General features: G+C 40.5%; 1 protein-coding gene across 1 annotated transcript; it reads left to right on the top strand.

The window, feature by feature from the left end:
* The first annotated feature begins 1,432 nt into the window (after positions 1–1,432).
* Positions 1,433–17,663, top strand: FAM98B (family with sequence similarity 98 member B). The gene is made up of 8 exons (XM_082485824.1): positions 1,433–1,514; positions 2,330–2,478; positions 3,325–3,459; positions 4,156–4,334; positions 12,337–12,417; positions 12,815–12,931; positions 15,266–15,433; positions 16,926–17,663. Exons 1-8 carry the CDS (start codon positions 1,450–1,452, stop codon positions 17,262–17,264), a joined length of 1,233 nt encoding a protein of 410 aa, XP_082341950.1. The 5' UTR covers positions 1,433–1,449; the 3' UTR covers positions 17,265–17,663.
* Positions 17,664–18,162: the final 499 nt, after the last annotated feature.

Raw genomic sequence — 18,162 nt, 5'->3', positions numbered from 1 at the left:
ATAGGAGTCTACATCTGAGCTAGAGGAAATAAAAAACTCTGAGGAGCTAGTGTAGCAATACTGTTTTAGAGGGAATTTGGGGGATGCTTCACCAGAAGTGTCTGTGAGTGAGGGATAGAACGGGGATAGTTTGGGACCAAACAGACAAAAGAAGCTGGCGCTAGCTTATGTCTCTCTCTGGACATTGCTGTCACTGAGAAAAGCTTGGAAATGAGAACCTAGACATCTCAAAACAGAAGACATAAGAAAATCAAAGATCAGACAAAGCCACGTGTTTTGGGAGACCTGCCTTCTAGTTTTGCAATTAATAGGTCTAACAGTACCGGAACTGGAAATCCCTGCAGGTCACAGAACGGTCAGGGTTAGAAGGGACCTCTGGAGATCATCTAGTCCAACTCCCCTGCCAGAGCAGGGTCACCTACAGCAGGTTGCACAGGACGGCGTCCAGGCAGGTTTGGAATGTCTCCAGAGTGGGAGACTCCACCACCTCTCTGGGCAGCCTGTGCCAGTGCTCTGCCACCCTCACAGTAAAGAAGTCCCTCCTCATGTTTAGATGGAACTTCCTATGCTCAGGTCACAGGGCTGAGAAGTGACGTGCCCAGAGGGACGCAGCGCGTCATCCCACGCTGTTGCATACAGTACGCAAATCCCGCACAGCCTACAAAGCTCTACGCCCCTTCCGAGGTCTTCGCCACAACGGCCACGTGCGGCCGGAATCCCGGCGCTCCTCAGGCAGGAGCTGCTCCTCGTGCCCACAGCCGGCACCATCGCGTGTGTCAGTACAACACAACCCACCTAACCCAGCTTCCCTCCCTAATTTATTAAAAATAGCATAAACAGCCTGGATTTTAAGCTCAGCCAGGCTCCGGGAGCTGGTGCCCGGGGCAGGGCCGAGGGTCCCCCACAGGGGAAAATCGGGGCGAGGGGGGCCCTGCAGTCGTGGTCTGCACCGTCCCAGGCAGCACCTCACCGTTCCGAACTGGGAGGGATCGCTGCAGGGGTCCAGCCCTAAGAACCCCCTCTTTTTAACCACCCCCCGGCGGAGGCGTGGGGCAGGCCGCGAGGGTGGCAGGGCCGCCTCCCCCGCCACGACCCGTGTCCGGAGGCCGAAAGAAGGGCGGCCGTGGTCTCTCCCGGTCCTGTGTTTCTCCAGGCGGCGGTACCCAATGGAGGCTCCCCAGTGAGGGAGGACAGCAACGGCCCGGCCTTTACGGAAGGTCATTCCCAGCCATGTGCGGCCCGGTGGCACCGGGCGGTCACGCAGCCCCGGCGGGCGGCGGAGGCAGCCGCCGGGAGAAGAGGCGGGGGCGGCCCGGGCTCCCCCTCTTCCCCCCCGCCGCGCCCGGTGCTCGGCGACGGCGGAACGCATCGGCGGGCGCAGGTTGCGGGGGGCCGGTTTGAGGAGGGCACAGCGCGGCGCGGCGGGCGGCGGGGAGCCGAAGTGCCGGCATGAGAGAGCTGGCGCCCGGGCCGAAGATGGAGTGCGACATCTTGGACGCGCTGGAGGCCTTGGGGTAATCGGGGAGCACCACCACCAGCGGCGGCGGCGTCTCCCCCTTCCAGAGGCTGAGGGGAGCCCGCCGCCGCCGCGCTGCCCGGCCGTGTGGGGAGCGGGGGCCCCGTCGCCGCGGAGGCCGGGCGGGAAGCTGAGGGGAGCGGAGCGCGGCGGCGGCGGAGGCACCGGGCCCCGCGTTCCGGCGGGTGCCGGGGGAGGCCCGGCGGGGCTGGGCCTCTTGCGTCGCCCGGGAGCGGGGTCACGGCCTGTGGGGTGGGCTTGTCCCGCTGGTAACGGGGGGAAGAGGAATGGAGCGCGGCGGCGGCGTGGGGGTGTCGTGGGGTGCAGCGGGTTGAGGAGCGGTGAGGTTTGGCCATACCGGGGAGGCGGGGGGGGGCGGGGGGGACAGCCCCTCTGTGAGGCCTGCGGGTCTGGCACCGGCCGGGCTGCCCAGAGCGGCAACAGTGTAAAATTTGGTTTAATTTTCAGTTATCTTATGGCCAGTGCTCCGGGGCGGCGAGTTATTAACGCTGGGGGGAAATTTGTTTGAGTAAACGCTTGGGTTACTGCCTGAATTTTTGTCCGTTTGGGATGTATTGAGACGTGAAACTCTTGTTTTTACGTGCGCACGCGATGTGTGAAAGTGCCAGCCTCCTATTCTCTGGCAAACCGATTTATCAGTTACCACTCATTTTTTTGGCGTGTTTAAAAAAAGTCTGAATTATTCTTCGACAAAAGTAACCTACAAAGCTTAATTTCTGCTAGTGCGGTTACTAAGGTGTATATTTTATGTTAAACTTGGTTCTCATCACTAATGTTTATCTCTCTGTGCAGGTACACGGGTCCCCTGTTGGAGGAGGAAGCCCTGAACAAAGCAGCAGAAAATGGATTGTCTTCACCAGAATTTTTTGAGCTTTGCGTTTGGTTAGGTTCCCAAATAAAGTCACTTTGTAATATGGAAGAAAGCATCACTTCAGCAGACGGTATATGAATGTTAATTTATTAAAGCAATTTAGTGTTTCTTCAGTGGGTTTAGACCCATATTGTTCAGCTGATAGTGAAATTACAGTGTTGAAGTTTAGAAGATAGCAGAAAGGTAGACAAACTGAGGGTGATATTTGCATGTGTGTGGCTCTTAGATTAAGGTCTTGTGAAGATTCTTTCAAAAGGAAAAAAAAGGTGCTTTGGGTTGTTTTTTTTTTTAGCTCTGCATAAATATGAAAAGGGCATTCATACATCCTGTGAGTGGTTGTTACGTGTAATCGTATTTTGATGGCTTAAATTCCAGTGCCTAGCATTTTCAGCTAGTTGGTCCAGTGCAGCGTTCCATTCAGCACTGCATGTAGTTACGTGAGTTGCTCGTTAGTGCTGCCTGATTCTTTCTGTTGAGTGCTGGAACTTGGATGAGATTTTATATTGCTTATGTTTTCACAAAAAAAGTAGTAAAAACTAAAGCCAACCATTGAAAATAATGGGCTCGTGACTCCTGTAACTTGTTCATCAGAAAATTGCTTACAATGTTATGCTGTTTTGTGACATAAATTGTTCACTTCCTAGTGAAGTACATCTGCATTCATGTGTTCAAAGACTGCTGTAGCATCACCATCTCGTTCAGAGCACGAGTACAATATTGCTTTAGCTATTAGAGGGCTTGTCTGCTTGTATGTAGGATTTCTTTAAGAAAAAGGAAAATGTTACTAGGGTGGTAGGTGTAAATCTTTGGGCTATTGAAACCTGCAATTTAAATGTATAAGTTAAGAAAAATAGATTACGGTTTCATGATTCTGTAAAAAGCCATTAGCTTTGCATTTATTTATTTATTCCCATAGGTGATAAAGATATAGAGAGCTTCCAGCTTGAGATTAGTGGCTTTCTGAGAGAAATGGCTTGTCCGTATTCGTCGCTTATATCTGGAGACATCAAGGACAGATTAAGAGAGAAAGAAGATTGTCTTAAACTCCTCTGTAAGTTATAACCATTTTTCCCATTTACATTACAGCATTTTACATACATGCTCTATCGTTATTGTACAATTTACATTAAATAGTTCTTTATTTAAGTATACGTGTACAATCATTACAACCTAGCTGAGCATGCATTGGCTTACTTGTGCAGAAGTGGAAAACAGAAAGCTGTTAGAAAACTATTTTAGTAGAAACTAAAATTTCTTTCTGAAGTATGGTTCAATGTTCTGAGGCCTCCTGGTCCCTCTCTTGATCCAGTTTCAGCTGAGCTGAAACTGAGACCTTGCTTCCTGTGTTTCTGAGAGGTTTCTGGGCAGCTTAAAAGAAAATGCTACATGATTTGAAGGCACTGAAAGCAGGATCGAGAGAAGCAAAGTCTAGGTTTAAGCTGGACTTGGACAAAGGAGTAGCAGCAGCAACCAGTGTGATAATATGAAACTTTCCAAGGAGCTAGGGGTTAAGAATTGGGTTAAGCAGTTAAATACAATGTGTAGACTGAAAGTAGGAGGTCAGGTGAGAGTTAGTTCTGGTAAAGAATCTGAAACTGATACTGCCCTGTCCAGGAGAGAACTGAGGAAGAGTCTCCCTTTTATCATGGTTGTATTACAAATGTAAATATTGTGTTTGTATATGAGAATGTGGATGCAGAAATATTCAAGTGTCTCTAAATCTGCCATTTGATACTTTTCTCTCTAGTATTTCTAAGTACAGAACTTCAGGCTTTAAAGATATTGCACAGCAAGAAAATTAAAGGCTCTCATTTGGAAAAGCACAATGAAGTTAATCAGGAAGTGCAAGCTATTTGCAATGCACTAGGCCTGCCAAACTCCTCATCTTCAGATATTCCTCTCTTGTTAACCAACGTGGAACAAAAGGTATGGGCTTTTATGTGTTCTCTCTGTTGTTAAACCGTAAGCATTATCTCTGTAAGCATTTGTCTTAGAGTTAAGGGCCGAACAGTCTAATCCATAAAAGCCCTATCTGACCAGTGCAAAGAAATTATTCTGAAAGCCAGCCTAGTGTTTAAGTTAAACTGTTTTAGTTATGAGGCGAAGTATTTCAGCATTTCATCGAGGATGCGATGTACCTGATAAGGCATACTTTGCCATGCAAATTTAAGCTATGAATTGAAGTAACATAGTTTTCCTGTGCTCAAGTGAGCAGAAGGCTTCGGGTAATGACTGATTGTGTAGTTATATACCTGCAGTCATTTCTGGGATGTATTTAAATTTAATATCCAGAACTTGAATTTTTGCTTTTTAGTTTATGAATTTCTCAATTGCAAGTATTGGTTTGTTAGTGCCATTTCCGTAGTTGCAGAAGAGGATGAAAATGCCTGAAATACCAATAGCCAGTGAATAAGCCAACTTAAACCGTATTCCACAGGATAGTTCTTTCAGTTGTGTCCTGTTAGTTTCTAACTCATTTCACTGATGTGATCCTTAATCTGACTTCCTCACTGCAGAATGTAAATAGGCTCTTGGGGTGGAATTTATCTTCTCTGTCAGGCAGCTAGAAGTTTTGATCTTTATTTCTCCGTAGTGTTTGGGGAGAGAGTGGGAGACTGATCCCCTTTAAGAATTATGGGAGATACACGGAATGAGTCTCTCTGTGCTGCTGAGTCTTTTGAGTTTAATAATTTTACATTATTATTATTCTTCTTTTTCTTCCTCCTCATCAGCCAGTGGGCAGTTGAACATTCAGAGTTTTTGGGGAGAGGGACTGTTACTTGTGTGGTTTTCTTACATCTGTACGTCTTTAATGTGACAAGACCAAACATTTAATGGATTCATTTGTATAAAGCAGCGTCCAGGTGACAGTGAAAATGCCTATTCCTGCACTATTAACTGTGCTTGATCTAATTAGTTTGAATAAAATCTTTATATCCAGTCTTCCCACTAAATATTCGTGAAAGGATGAAGAAACAATTCTAGCACCGTTTTCTGAGGATTAAAATGTCAGAGTTCCAGCTGGTAACTAATTGATTGAAACTTGCCTAGTAGTGTTGATCTCCCTCTGAGGGCATTAGCTGTGTTTACATCCGTGTGGGTTTGCAAGCTGCAGCCAGGGGCAGTGGCCTGCCTGGCTCACTTCCTTGCTTTGCTTCTTGGGTACAGAGTTAGTTTCATCCCATGTTAATGGGGGTAGAACTCTACTTCTGCAGTTGCAGGACAGCAAAACCAGACCTGGTGGGCCAGTTCCTTCAGGAATGCATAGAGAGTCTAGAAAGTTTTCTTTGAATTATTAGACTCGTGGTGTCTGCCACCTTTTGCAAAGTCCAAGAGTTCCTTTCAGATGGGATCACAGGCTTGAATTGGTGTGTAGGGTGTTACTGTTACAGTTTACGTAAACTGTTACATTTCCATAAGAACTAAAATGAGCAAAATCTTTAAAGCCTGTGTTTTGTGTTTCGTTTTGTTTTTTTAATAATACTGCCTGGGCTTTTTTGCGATGGTTTTCAGGTCTGTCAATTCCACAGTGGTTATACCACTTGTACTCACTTCAGAGTGTAGAAAGGTGGCAAAACTAGTTTGTTCATCTTCTATGACTCCAAATTGCTTGTTCATCTTCTGTGACTCCAAATTAACAGTGTAATTTGTTCTCTGTGTGTTTTGTCCCTTACACACAGAGTATTTTTTCCTACCTCTCAGGAGATTTTGTAGAATTTCTGCTATATGTTTCCTTGTCCTTCATCCCTCACTTTAATACAGGACACGTTCAGAGTTATTTTGATACAGTACAGAGTTAGACACATTTGTAGACGGAGCTGAGTTAGAATGGTGATACCACCAATTGGAATTCATTGGCTTTGTAAACATTTTTTCAGAGTGCCATTTGTTACCTTTTTTTAGATTCTCACAAAAATTCACTTGAAATGATCAATTTCTTTTTCCAAATATTTTGTTGCTTCTGATTTAAGTAGGTCCTGTGTAAAATTGCACTGTTTGGTTTTTAGTATTATACTACATCATTTTTGATAGAAACTTACATGCTAATCTAGTATTTTTATTGAATTTCCTAATGTGTCTGCAGTATTTCAACATGTCTACTCTTTGTCTCTGTCTAGCATCTTCAGCATTGTCAGTAGCTGTGGGAATAGTTCTGAGAATAGTTTGGCTGTGCAGCAGCAATCTACCAAAGGGACAGATCACACATTGTATTTTGGTATGGAACGTTAGAACATTGATTGTTTTTAATAATTTGTCAGTGTATTTGGAAGACTAGGATTGCTTTCTTAATTCAAACTGTGAGTTTTATAGTAGCTCAAACTTTGAATATGCAGTCATAGGAAGTGCCTTTTAAATTTGCGTCTCCTGTAATAAACTGGGGTAGTGGTTATCAACATAGATAAGACAATGTGAGAGGTGAATTGACAGTATTACAGCCTCTTACTACTGAATATATTTTATTTTATTCTATAGCATTGAAAAATTAATAGTAATTTTTTAATTTTTTGTTTTAAGATGCTGTTCCCTTGTAAAGTATATTTACAAAGGGTAACTCAGGGAGGTAGTCTGAAATTTAGTACCAAAACCCCCACAAATTCTAAATAAACATTGATCAAAGATTCAGGAGTTATGCCAGTGTTGTGCTTTGTAACTCATGTTTGGATCTGGCTTTTTTTCGAGTCAAAGATTGTAGATGTGAAATTCACACTAAGTGGCATTCTAATACTGTTTATATGAAAGACTTCTTAATACAATATTATTCAAAAGACTTCTAATTTTTTCCCACATTATTTGTTTTGTAATATGTGAAAAGTAATCCCCTAATAGTAGAGAATGAGAACAAACTATAAAGGGTTACCGAAGAAATTAAATCAAAACTAAGCTAAAATAACATTTAAGTGAAATACGAGAAGAATATCTTTTAAAATATTTAGGAATACTTACTAGAATTTATTAATATTTAAGTTAGTGTGTTGCTTTTAACTGTTAGTGTTTAAGAGTTTTGCAAACATAATGGTGCCTGTACATTAAGTATCAATGTAGTTGCAGGGAACAAGATGAAAGAGTTGTCCTGTTCACCAGACATAAAGATCCAACAAAAGTGTCTTTTAAGTTAGGTAAATATTGAAATGAAAATGATCTGCAAGTAAATGGAAGAGAGGCAGGGGATGGGTTAAAAATACTCTGTGCTTAAGATTTTAGGTGATCTTTCTGCAATTGTGAAGTGCACCTTATGACTAATTAAGACAATGTTCCTTCCTTAAAGTGTTGGTAGTTTAACTTAAATTAATAAAATGACATCTCTCTCCAGGTAAGGTTTTTTCAAAATCTTAGAAACCCTGGAGGTGCATGCATGTATGGTGTTTATCTGTGCAAATGTGCATAAAAATTACTGCTCCGTTTTGACAGAGGGTAAACGTAATTAACAAATATATGGAACATAGTAATGACATGTGAGCTAAACATTTTTTTAGAGTATGGACTTATAAAACAGATGAGAAATGTCATGTTCAGTATATCAAGATATGCTTTATTTGGTAACAACAGAATAACTGTATATTTTTATATGGCAGATTTTGAAGTCAATATTTTTGTCTCAAATCCAACAAGTGATTTATTTTTGAACTATTTTTAGAGAGTGTATCAACTTCCAAAGCAATTCCACAAATATTTAATGTTACCAAGGTCATTGATTACACAGTGTGTTGAATAGTCAAATACATTTGTGTCCATCTAGCTTTTATTTAATTGGTTTGCTTTTTACAGCTGAGTGCGTGAGAACTTTAGGATGATTTGGCAGTTGCAATGTTTTACATTTCTATGAGTATGTTTTCACTGCTCTTTTATCTGGGCAGTGCTTTTGGTATTGTTCAACTTGCACATTTCTGTGTTATGGTGGTGGGTTTTTTTAAGTCCTGCTTATCCTTAATCTAGGGCAACTCTCAGGTTTAGGAATGTGCATAGATTCTCACGTGAGTTGTATTTTTGTCCTCTCACAGGCAGGTGTGTGTCAAAGCTCTTGTGTTCATAGCCCTGTCATCAAAGCTGGATGATGTGTTGTGCAACTGTAAGGCAGCTCAGCTTATTTCACCATTATAGTTGCAGAACGTGCCTTCAGAGTCCTGCTGATGGGACTGAGGGAGTAAAGTGGAGATTCAGTAATCTGGGTATGACTTTACAGTGTGTCACAAACATGAACGTAGACCAGTTCATGAGTAAAAAGATTCCTCTGTAAATGTTATTTCATTAATAAACATGTTACTGGATAAAATTACATAGGTATTCTCTTTAACTTGGAAATAAAAGATTGCAGAAATTGGGGCAGTTTCCCAATCAGTAAAGAATTGTTTCAAGGAAGAGAAAGTTATCAGAAGTAGTCAACATGGATTCACCAAGGGGAAGTCATGTCTGACTGATCTGATAGACTTCTACAATGGCATGACTGGATGGATAGATGAGGGGAGGGCAGTGGATGTTGTCTGCCTTGACTTCAGCAAGGCTTTCGACACCGTCTCCCACATCATCCGCAAGCTTAGGAAGTGTGGGTTAGATGAATGGACAGCGGGGTGGATTGAAAACTGGCTGACAGATAGAGATCAGAGGGTTGTGATTAGTGTGACAGAGTCTAGTTGGACATCTGTAACTAGTGGTGTTCCCCAGGGGTCAGTACTGGGTCCAGTCCCGTTCAATATATTCATCAATGACTTGGATGAAGGGATAGAGTGTACCATCAGCAAGTTTGCTGATGACACAACACTGGGAGGAGTGGCTGATACACCAGAGGGCTGTGCTGCCATACAGCATGACCTGGATGGGCTGGAGAATTGGGCGGAGAGAAACCTTATGAAATTCAACAAAGGAAAGTGTAGGGTCCTGCACCTGGGGAGGAATAACCCCATGTGTCAGTACAGGTTGGGGGCTGACCTCCTGGAGAGCAGCTCTGTGGAGAGGGACCTGGGAGTCCTGGTGGACAACAGGATGACCATGAGCCAGAAATGTGCTCTGGTGGCCAAGAAGGCCAATGGCATCCTGTGGTGCATCAAGAAGAGTGGCAGGCAAGTCGAGGGAGGTCATCCTCCCCCTCTACTCTGCCCTGGTGAGGCGCATCTGGAGTATTGTGTCCAGTTCTGGGCTCCCTGGTTCTAGAAGGACAAGGATCTGCTGGAGAGGGTCCAGCAAAGGGCTACGAAGATGATTGGGGGACTGGAGCATCTTTCTTATGAGGAAAGGCTGAGGGGCTTGGATCTTTTTAGTCTGAAGAAAAGAAGACTGAGGGGGGAATCTTATCAATGCTTATAAATACTTAAAGGGAGGGTGCCAGGTAGATGGGACCAGTCTTTTTTCAGTGGTGCCCAGTGATAGAACAAGAGGTAATGGGCACAAACTTGAACATAGGAAGTTCCATCTTAAAGAAGTTCCTCCTCGTGTTACTTTGAGGGTGGCAGAGCATTGGCACAGGCTGCCCAGATAGGTGGTGGAGTCTCCCACTCTGGAGACATTAAAAAACCCAGCTGGACGCCGTCCAGAGCAACCTGCTGTAGGTGAACCTGCCTGGCAGGGGCGTTGGACTAGATGATCTCCAGAGGTCCCTTCCAACCTCTGTCATTCTGTGATTTAGTTGCTCTTGTTTCTTCTAGTTCTGATTTTCACTGATTCTCTTCCTTAATTGTTCTCTCTAAACTTCCTTTCATTTTTCATTCTATGGAAATTGGCAGTGCTGGGTTACGTCTTTTAATTGTGATTGACTTGTCATGGCAGAATGTATGGCGTTTGCATGTGGAACCCAGTGTTGTATTTACCTCTTAGCTGCCCTTGCAGCTGCAAACTTGAAATAGTTCTAATCTCTAGATAGCGTTCAGCATCACTGGTTTACAGATTTTCTTTCACTCTGTAGTTATAAATTACATTGAGGATTTGTTTTGGTTTTGTCATGTTGTTTTTTTCCAGCAGCCAATCTCATTTTGGTTGACTCTCTTCCTTTCAACTCATTAGAACCTTTCAACTCATTATTTCTGACCGTAACAGTATATGGATAGAAACCTCTTGCCTAATAGTATTTTTAATTCAGCTGCTCTTTATTCATTGTTCTATACTAATTACTGATTCCTTCATCTCTTGCTGTCATGCTGATCTTAATATATTGTTGATTATTAACTTTAGGTTTTGATTCTTCAGACATTTGTTTAAATTCAAGCATAGTTTGTGCTCGGTGCATTTGACTTCGAAGTAGATTGAGAGGCATCATATACATGCTCCACTAAAATCAAAACAAGTTGGCTACATTTTGAAGACGGACAAATCGGACAACCCTGGAGGGCTTTTTGTAAAGTAAATAAGGGTTGCAAAGAAGTAAGAATTAGCAGAGAAAGAGGAGTGTAGGGATCGGTAGGGTACATGGAACTGAACTTACTGTAACCTCTTTTTTGATATGGATGGAGCATAGCAAGGAATATTACAGTAACTGGATGGCCACTTTTCAGATACCACTAGGCTGTCCTTTCTGCTCCAGTCAAAACAGTTTTCCCATAATCTGCTCATTCAGACCTTTTCGGAGGGTATTTTGTTTTTAACTTGCCACGGTGCTGCCCAAAGGTGACGTAAAAAGAACAAAATATATACCTTGATTTTCACACAGAATTCAAGATCAGATTATTTCCATGGTATATGCAAAAAGAAAAGGAAGAGGAGGTAATTACAAAACCCCTGAAATATGAGAGTTGATTTATCAAGTATTCCTTTTCAAGTAGCTTTCTTTAATCAGTTAACTAGGTGCTCTAGAGTTTGAGTTCTGTCTTCCAGATTTTTTTTTTCATAGTGATCACTGGAGGTGATAATTCTGTGCTACATAGAGCTCAAAACTCTGACAAGGTGAACTAAGATAATTCTGGGAGAGTGAGCTTTGAACCATACCTTTATCATAAATTTAATGTAAATGCATGTGTGCATACATGAAATCTTAATTCTTGCAAATGTGTCTAATGGCTGTCCTCAGCTACAGGTTTTATTGCAGATTGTGCACTACCTCAATCCTTCCTTGCAACACATAAAAGAAAATTAACTCTAGTTTTAGTCTTGTTTGATTTGGTTCCCTATAGTTATTTACAAAAGCAAATGAAGATGTAGTTTTCTCTCCATCAGACTTTGTGCAAAATTTGCAGGAATAATAATATGTATGCAGTCTACTCCAGCTGAAAAATCAGTTGGCCAGAAAGTTAGGTACGAGTGTTGTGGGCACTGATGATAACAGTTGTAGAAGAGCTGTGCCAAAGGAAGTTCCTTCAAGAAGAGGAGGTAGAGGTTTGTTGTAATGAGAGAGGAGAACGCAGTGGAGTTTAGAAGGCAGAAAGAGAGAGCATACTTCATCCTCAGTTATTGATGCAAAAACTAATGGAAGAAGTATAAGCGAGGCTGATTTAAACATAATGTTAAATGGAACCAATTATAGGATTAGAAGAAAATTAGTGAGAGAGAATGATGGCATACCTATTGTATCCTGCTTTTCTTACTAGCGCCCATCACCAGATTGTTGTGGCCAAGTCTAGCATTTGGCAACAGAACTCCTAGCTTCCAGTTGTTACATTTCCTTAGTTGTAGTTACAAAACTTAGTAATAAGTAAAATGAGTAATTTAACTAGTCCTACTGCCTATATGCACTTGACAAATTTGCCATATAGATATTGTTCCGTTATAATTGGGAGGGGAAGTTGTGTGCCATAAAATATTATTGTCTAGAGGTTGGTCATGTAGTGAAAGTATTCAGGAAATCTTTTTGTAATGGATGATAAGCCAGAAGATGCGTATTTGGTGTTATGAGTTTGCTGAAACAAATGTTTGATCTTACGAGTAGCAAATTGTGACTGCAGCGAATTGTGCTGAAATAAATTAATTGTCATTTGTGTTCTGAGAAGAAGTATGTGTTTTGTTTCAGATAAAGGACGTTCTTTCAAAAGTTCAAAATAACCATGTGGGGAAATCACTGCTAACAAAACCTCTGAATTCTGACCAAGTGGTAAAACAAGTCTCTGCATTTCTTTTCTGTATTTAACAGGATGGTCAAAATTAATGCATACAGCTTCATCTAACGTTGTCCATTTTACACTCACTGTTCTATTACTAAATAGAAAATACTAATACTAAAATTCAATTGTTAAATATTAACAATACTAATCAGATACTTCCAGAATTAATGTTATAAAACAGACTTTGTGTTGATTCATACACTTATTAACTTTCAAAATGTTTTTGTATATACATACTGCTGTAGCACTACGTAGATGCACTCCTAATTTTTTGTAGTTTATAGTGGTCACCTGGGGGTAGACATCTTAGTTGCTGAATGGGGTTAACTTTAAATTGACTTGTATAAATAGATTTGAATGCTTGGATTTTTTATTGTAACACTGCAGGAAAGATTGGAGAAAATCAATGATGCCCTTCGCAGCGAGTATGAATGTCGCCGACGTATGTTAATGAAGAGGCTAGACGTGACAGTACAGTCTTTTGGCTGGTCTGATAGAGCAAAGGTAAGCTTGCTGTATTTTTTGCTTCCTGTAGGTGGGAGTCTGCTACAATTCCCCAGATCTTCCTACTGAATATACGTACCATGTAAATACACTTCCATTACTGTTGTCTTCTTTTCAACCAGTTTCTCATCCTGGGTTGTAACATCCAAATCCTAGATATTGAGGAAGGGGAAGGATTTGACCAGATGGCACAGTCTGTCCTTTGTGACTGTTTATAGTTTCACAATTATAAATTCTGGCATCCTCTGTTGGGGTTTCTCACTTTAATAAGTTCACATCTCCCCATTTTTCTTTCCTATATTTCCCCCCCCCCCCCCCCATCAAGTAAACTGAGGGAACCTCAGCATTTCTAACGCAGGTGCAAGAGGAAGACAAACACTGGGCCTTAACATGAATAGATTGGGTGCAAAGGGTGACTGCCCATAAAGACTGGGAGATTGCAGTGACTGCTACCTATCTAGGATTCAAAGCTACTGAATAAACAGATGGTCAGTTGCACAGGGTATTTGAACAGCAGCTTGCATGAGAAAAGCACACAATTACTTGTAATCTTTCAGGTGGATAAAAATTCCAAACCACTCCTCTGGGTTTTCTCTGCTGGTATAATTTTAATTGTGATCATTTCATTTGTACTATTTTCTAGCACTCTGTATATTAAAAACTAGTGATGTAATCAGTCTGAGATAGAAATATATATTGTTTCTATCCAAGCAAGTAGGGAGATAAGATACAAAAAGTTTGTAATTTGATGAATGTGCATGTGGGAAGCTGGAGGCAGATGTTTTTGCTTATGAGCTGCAAGATCAACTTTCCTCCCAAAGGTTTGTGTGGAAAGCTTCAGATGAATAAATCTTAAAACTTCGAAAACTTACTGAAAGTGTGGATTGTTCCAAGTCTTTCTGGTGTCACAATTTGTGATTGACACCTGCAGACAGAATCAGTTTCATGAAGCCCACTAAGTATCACTGGAAGACATGAGTCTAGATGCTGCTGTGCTTCTTTGGAATGCCTCACTATTTAATTTCTGCATGGGTTGTGAATGCCTTTATGCTGCAAGAAAGGAAAAGGAGGGTATTTAGCTCACAGAAGCCAGGAGGTGTCCCAACGGGCATAACTTCCTTATAGCGGTACCAATACAAATTGGTATATTTAAGTAAAATTAGAGTATGCTTCTAAAATATCATTGATGTTAACTGATGACTAAAACAGACTACAATGTTAAGTCACTTGATATTATTCCATTCAAACAATGTGGAAAAACAATTAGTACCCTTTCACAATAGAACATGCCTGATAAAGACTGTTGATGTGCAATAGTTACAGAAGTAACCAGGCTACATAGCAACTCAAAATTACTTATGATTTTTGATCTTTTTTCCTTATTTTTGTTGTAGAAATACTTGTTTATAACTTCTCCAAGAAGGTTTTAGGAGTTGAAAATGTTTTTACATTGATATAATATAGATATTTTTTTTTTAAGCCAAAAGGCAAATTCTTGTCCTATTTAATTTATTTGTTAGCTTGCCTTTTTTTTTCCTGTCATTTAATAGGTATTGATACCTCTCTCTGCTTTTGATGGTGTGGCATTTTTTGTGTTTTGTTTTTTGTTTGTTTTTTTTTAACTTGTTCAGTCCCTAAGAGGGGCAAGTTTGCAGACTGAAATGGATCCATAAATAGTGTAGTAATTGCCTAGCAAAACAGTCATGTAAAGTAACAGTGCCTGTTTTCTTGTCCATCCAAGATTGAAATTTTTTTTTTACTCTGAAGATCATTCTATATTTTCCCAGAAAGTGCATTTATTTTTCTTTTCTGTTAAGGAAATTAAATATTGAATTGTGTTTGGAAAAAATCACTTTCTCCCCTTCTCAGTCTCACTTTTTCATGGCTTCAAGTGTTTTGCTAGATTGATACATTTTTTCCACAATTTGACCTTTGAAGCTGCTCTGTTTTCATCACATTTAGAAGTGATCTATTAAATATGGCTGTGTAAAGGTCTTGAGAGAGCAGTTTGGACTCTTAAATTTTAGTCCTTAGATATGTTGGAAAACATCAAAGAATCTGTTTGATGCCCGTGCATACGAGAGTTTCTTTTGTAGTGGTGCTAAGTTTCAGCATCAATTAAACATAATCAGCAGCATTTTTTTTTACAATAGCTCCATTAGTATGAAGAGAATTGTTAACAACTGGCACTATATTTTGTAAGATAACCTAGATTTTCAGACATTACACTCTGTGTTCAAATTGAAACTTACTGAGGCCAGTACATGGTTTATGGTAAGCGTGTCTTGTGTTTTATGCCTAGTAAGTATGTTGAGTTTGATTTTTATCATTTAGGTAAAAACAGATGACATAGCACGAATCTATCAGCCCAAGCGCTATGCATTATCGCCAAAGTCAACTATTACATTAGCTCACCTTCTTGCTGCTCGAGAAGATTTGTCAAAGATCATAAGAACAAGTAGTGGATCAACACGGGAAAATACAGTCTGTGCAATCAACAAGGTATACTTTTTCTTTCTGGGATGTGGTAAAAAGGCATGGGAGTTTACAGACCTATCAAAAGTAATTCTGGAATTATACTCTTTGCTTAATACTTTCATTTCTCTTTGCGAGATACTTGGTGCTTTAAGAAAAGAAGGTTTGCAGCATTCCAGTAATGATTGGAGCAACTTATTTTTTATCTTATTACACAGTCAGTCATGCAACGGGATGAAACGGTAGTCTAGATGAGAAGGAACAGTGGTGGTAGATGTATGTGTACTCATGCGTGCGTGTGTGTTTCAATGACGTCTTGAGTTCAGTGGAACCGCACACCTCAAGTTAAGGATATGTGTAAGTCTTTGTGGTATCAGTTCCTGGAATACCTGTTGCCAGGAGTATGTTGTTCAGTTCATAAACCAGTGTCTTTAGTTTATCAGTATATTATAAATCACAGAAGTTTCTGTGGAAGTGTCATTTTGCTGCAAAGTAAAACTACTTGGTTTAGCTACAGTAATAAATCAACATTGTACTGCATTCTTGTGTATGGTAAAAGCTGAAGCTTGTCAGTAATTACATTAGTTTCACCATTCAAACGGTGACTTAGCCTGCTTTTATTAATCCTTTATTTACAGATTTTTCTAAAGTTTTGTGCTTCATATAGGTACTCTTTAATATGTTTTGATCCCAAAGATTCTGAAATTTCTTAGTTATGGTAGGATCTCGGAGAAAGTTTTTTTTCTTGAGAGGACTTTAATTGGAGTACCTGGGACTGGCCAGAGTATGTTAACATTCATCACATAGAGTTTAGGAAATAGAAAAACAACAACAAGAAGACCTACTTGGATATATCTTTGTTCTTCAATTTAATGTTTTGTGTAACTTTGTCCAGTACGGTCTCCCTTTTTCTGCACTGAGTAATATTCACCAAAGTCAAGATTCCTTTTTGTTTTTATTTTCTTGAAAGTGTTACTGCAGCATGTTACATATTTTGTCCATTCCAGCTGTCTACTGAGTGTCAGTAGTTTCTAATCTAAGGCAAACTGGCGTTCCTTGTAGAGTGTCATATCATTTTACCAGTTTCTGGGGTTTGCCAGCTGGTTAGGTTGGAACTTGACCTTTGAAATTTAAGTAGAAAAGCCACATCCTAAGGAGTCTTTTTTGTATGAATATATATTTATATATTAATATATATTATATGTGAATTAAGTATATTGTGTACTTCATATGCATGTAGTTTTCTTCATAAAGATTTCACAAAAGTAATATGAGCTAGCTAGCTGCAGTTATTTCAGTTTTGCAGGTGGAAAATGGGATCACTTTCAGAGTTCTGTTGTGTTGTGGCAAGGTACAGGAAGAGGAAATAGGGATTCTGCTGTCAAGCTCTACTCTGAAGGGACAATCTTTCCTGTAAAGAGCAGGCAGCATGTCTTTGTCCATAAGAGAAGAACCCTGTGTTCTGTCAAGTTATTATTACTGGTTTTTAAAACTAAAAATGACCTATGTTTCCATACAGGTTCTGATGGGAAGAGTACCTGACCGTGGAGGCAGACCAACAGAGATTGAACCACCTCCTCCCGAAATGCCTCCTTGGCAAAAAAGACAAGAAGGTGGTGGAAGAGGTGGCTGGGGAGGTGGTGGTGGTGGAAGGGGCAACTGGGGGGGTGGAGGGGGTAGAGGAGGAGGAGGTGGTGGTGGTTTTGGAGGTGGAGGTTTTAGAGGTGGTGGAAGAGGTGGAGGTGGCTTCCAAGGTGGCAGGGGAGATTACGGTGGCAGGGGAGGTTACGGTGGTGGCAGGGGAGGCTATGGTGATCCATATGGTGGAAGAGGAGGGGGAGGATACCGAAGATACTAAAATACTGTAAATATTAACAGAGTAACTGGCAAAATATAGTGGTGGTGTTTACCAGTATCAGGAATTTAGATATGTTAACGTGGGTATAGGTTAGAATTAGGTATGACCATATGAATCATTGCATTAGACCAACTGATGTTGTCATTGAATTCTTTTAGTTAACTGAACAGAACTTTTATACTAAAATGTGATGACTAAAGTCCTTGTTTTTCGTACTGCTCATATGGTGTTTTTTAAGATGTCATTTTATTTAAAATAAGCCTCAGAAAACTGAATAAAACCCTTTCTAAACAAACAAAAAATATTATTTAATGTTCAGGCCTCTAATTATTGCATGTTACACGTCCACTCCCCTGCTCCAAAATGCCGTGTAGAAAACACAAAATAGGCCTAAGAACCAGATGGAAAAACTTTTAAAAGACTAGAAGGCTGCTTTCAGACTTTTTATCTAGTTTTCATGTGGGACGTGTAAACGAATTTTAATGTCAGATGTTAAAATCCTTAAGGCTTTGGTCAAAATTACTCAATTGGGTTTCTTACTCTTCCATAACTTCACATAAAAGTAACATTCTGACTTAAATACTCTACAGAAACTAATATAATCAGATTGGTTTGTGTGTTCATAAATATCTTGGAGACTATTTTAAGGTCAGAGCGTGTACCGTAAACTGAGAATCATGGTGAGTTTTGATAGTGTCTATTTTCATTTTACCTGTTTTCCATTTTATTGGTGTTTCATAAAAATATTTTAAGATCAGATTGGGCAGGAAACTTCTGCAGCCATCATGTCTGGTAAGAGTTTATTTATATATTCCTTCTGAATCAGCCTTGAGACACAGAGGTTGAATAAGCTGAGCTTCTTGAGAAAGAAGTTGTGGGTTTTTTTTTTTCTCCTCCC

Source organism: Vanellus vanellus, assembly GCF_965231255.1.
Source record: "Vanellus vanellus genome assembly, chromosome: 6".
In the NCBI taxonomy this organism is placed as follows: domain Eukaryota; kingdom Metazoa; phylum Chordata; class Aves; order Charadriiformes; family Charadriidae; genus Vanellus; species Vanellus vanellus.
This window is presented reverse-complemented; position numbering and strand designations above follow the sequence as displayed.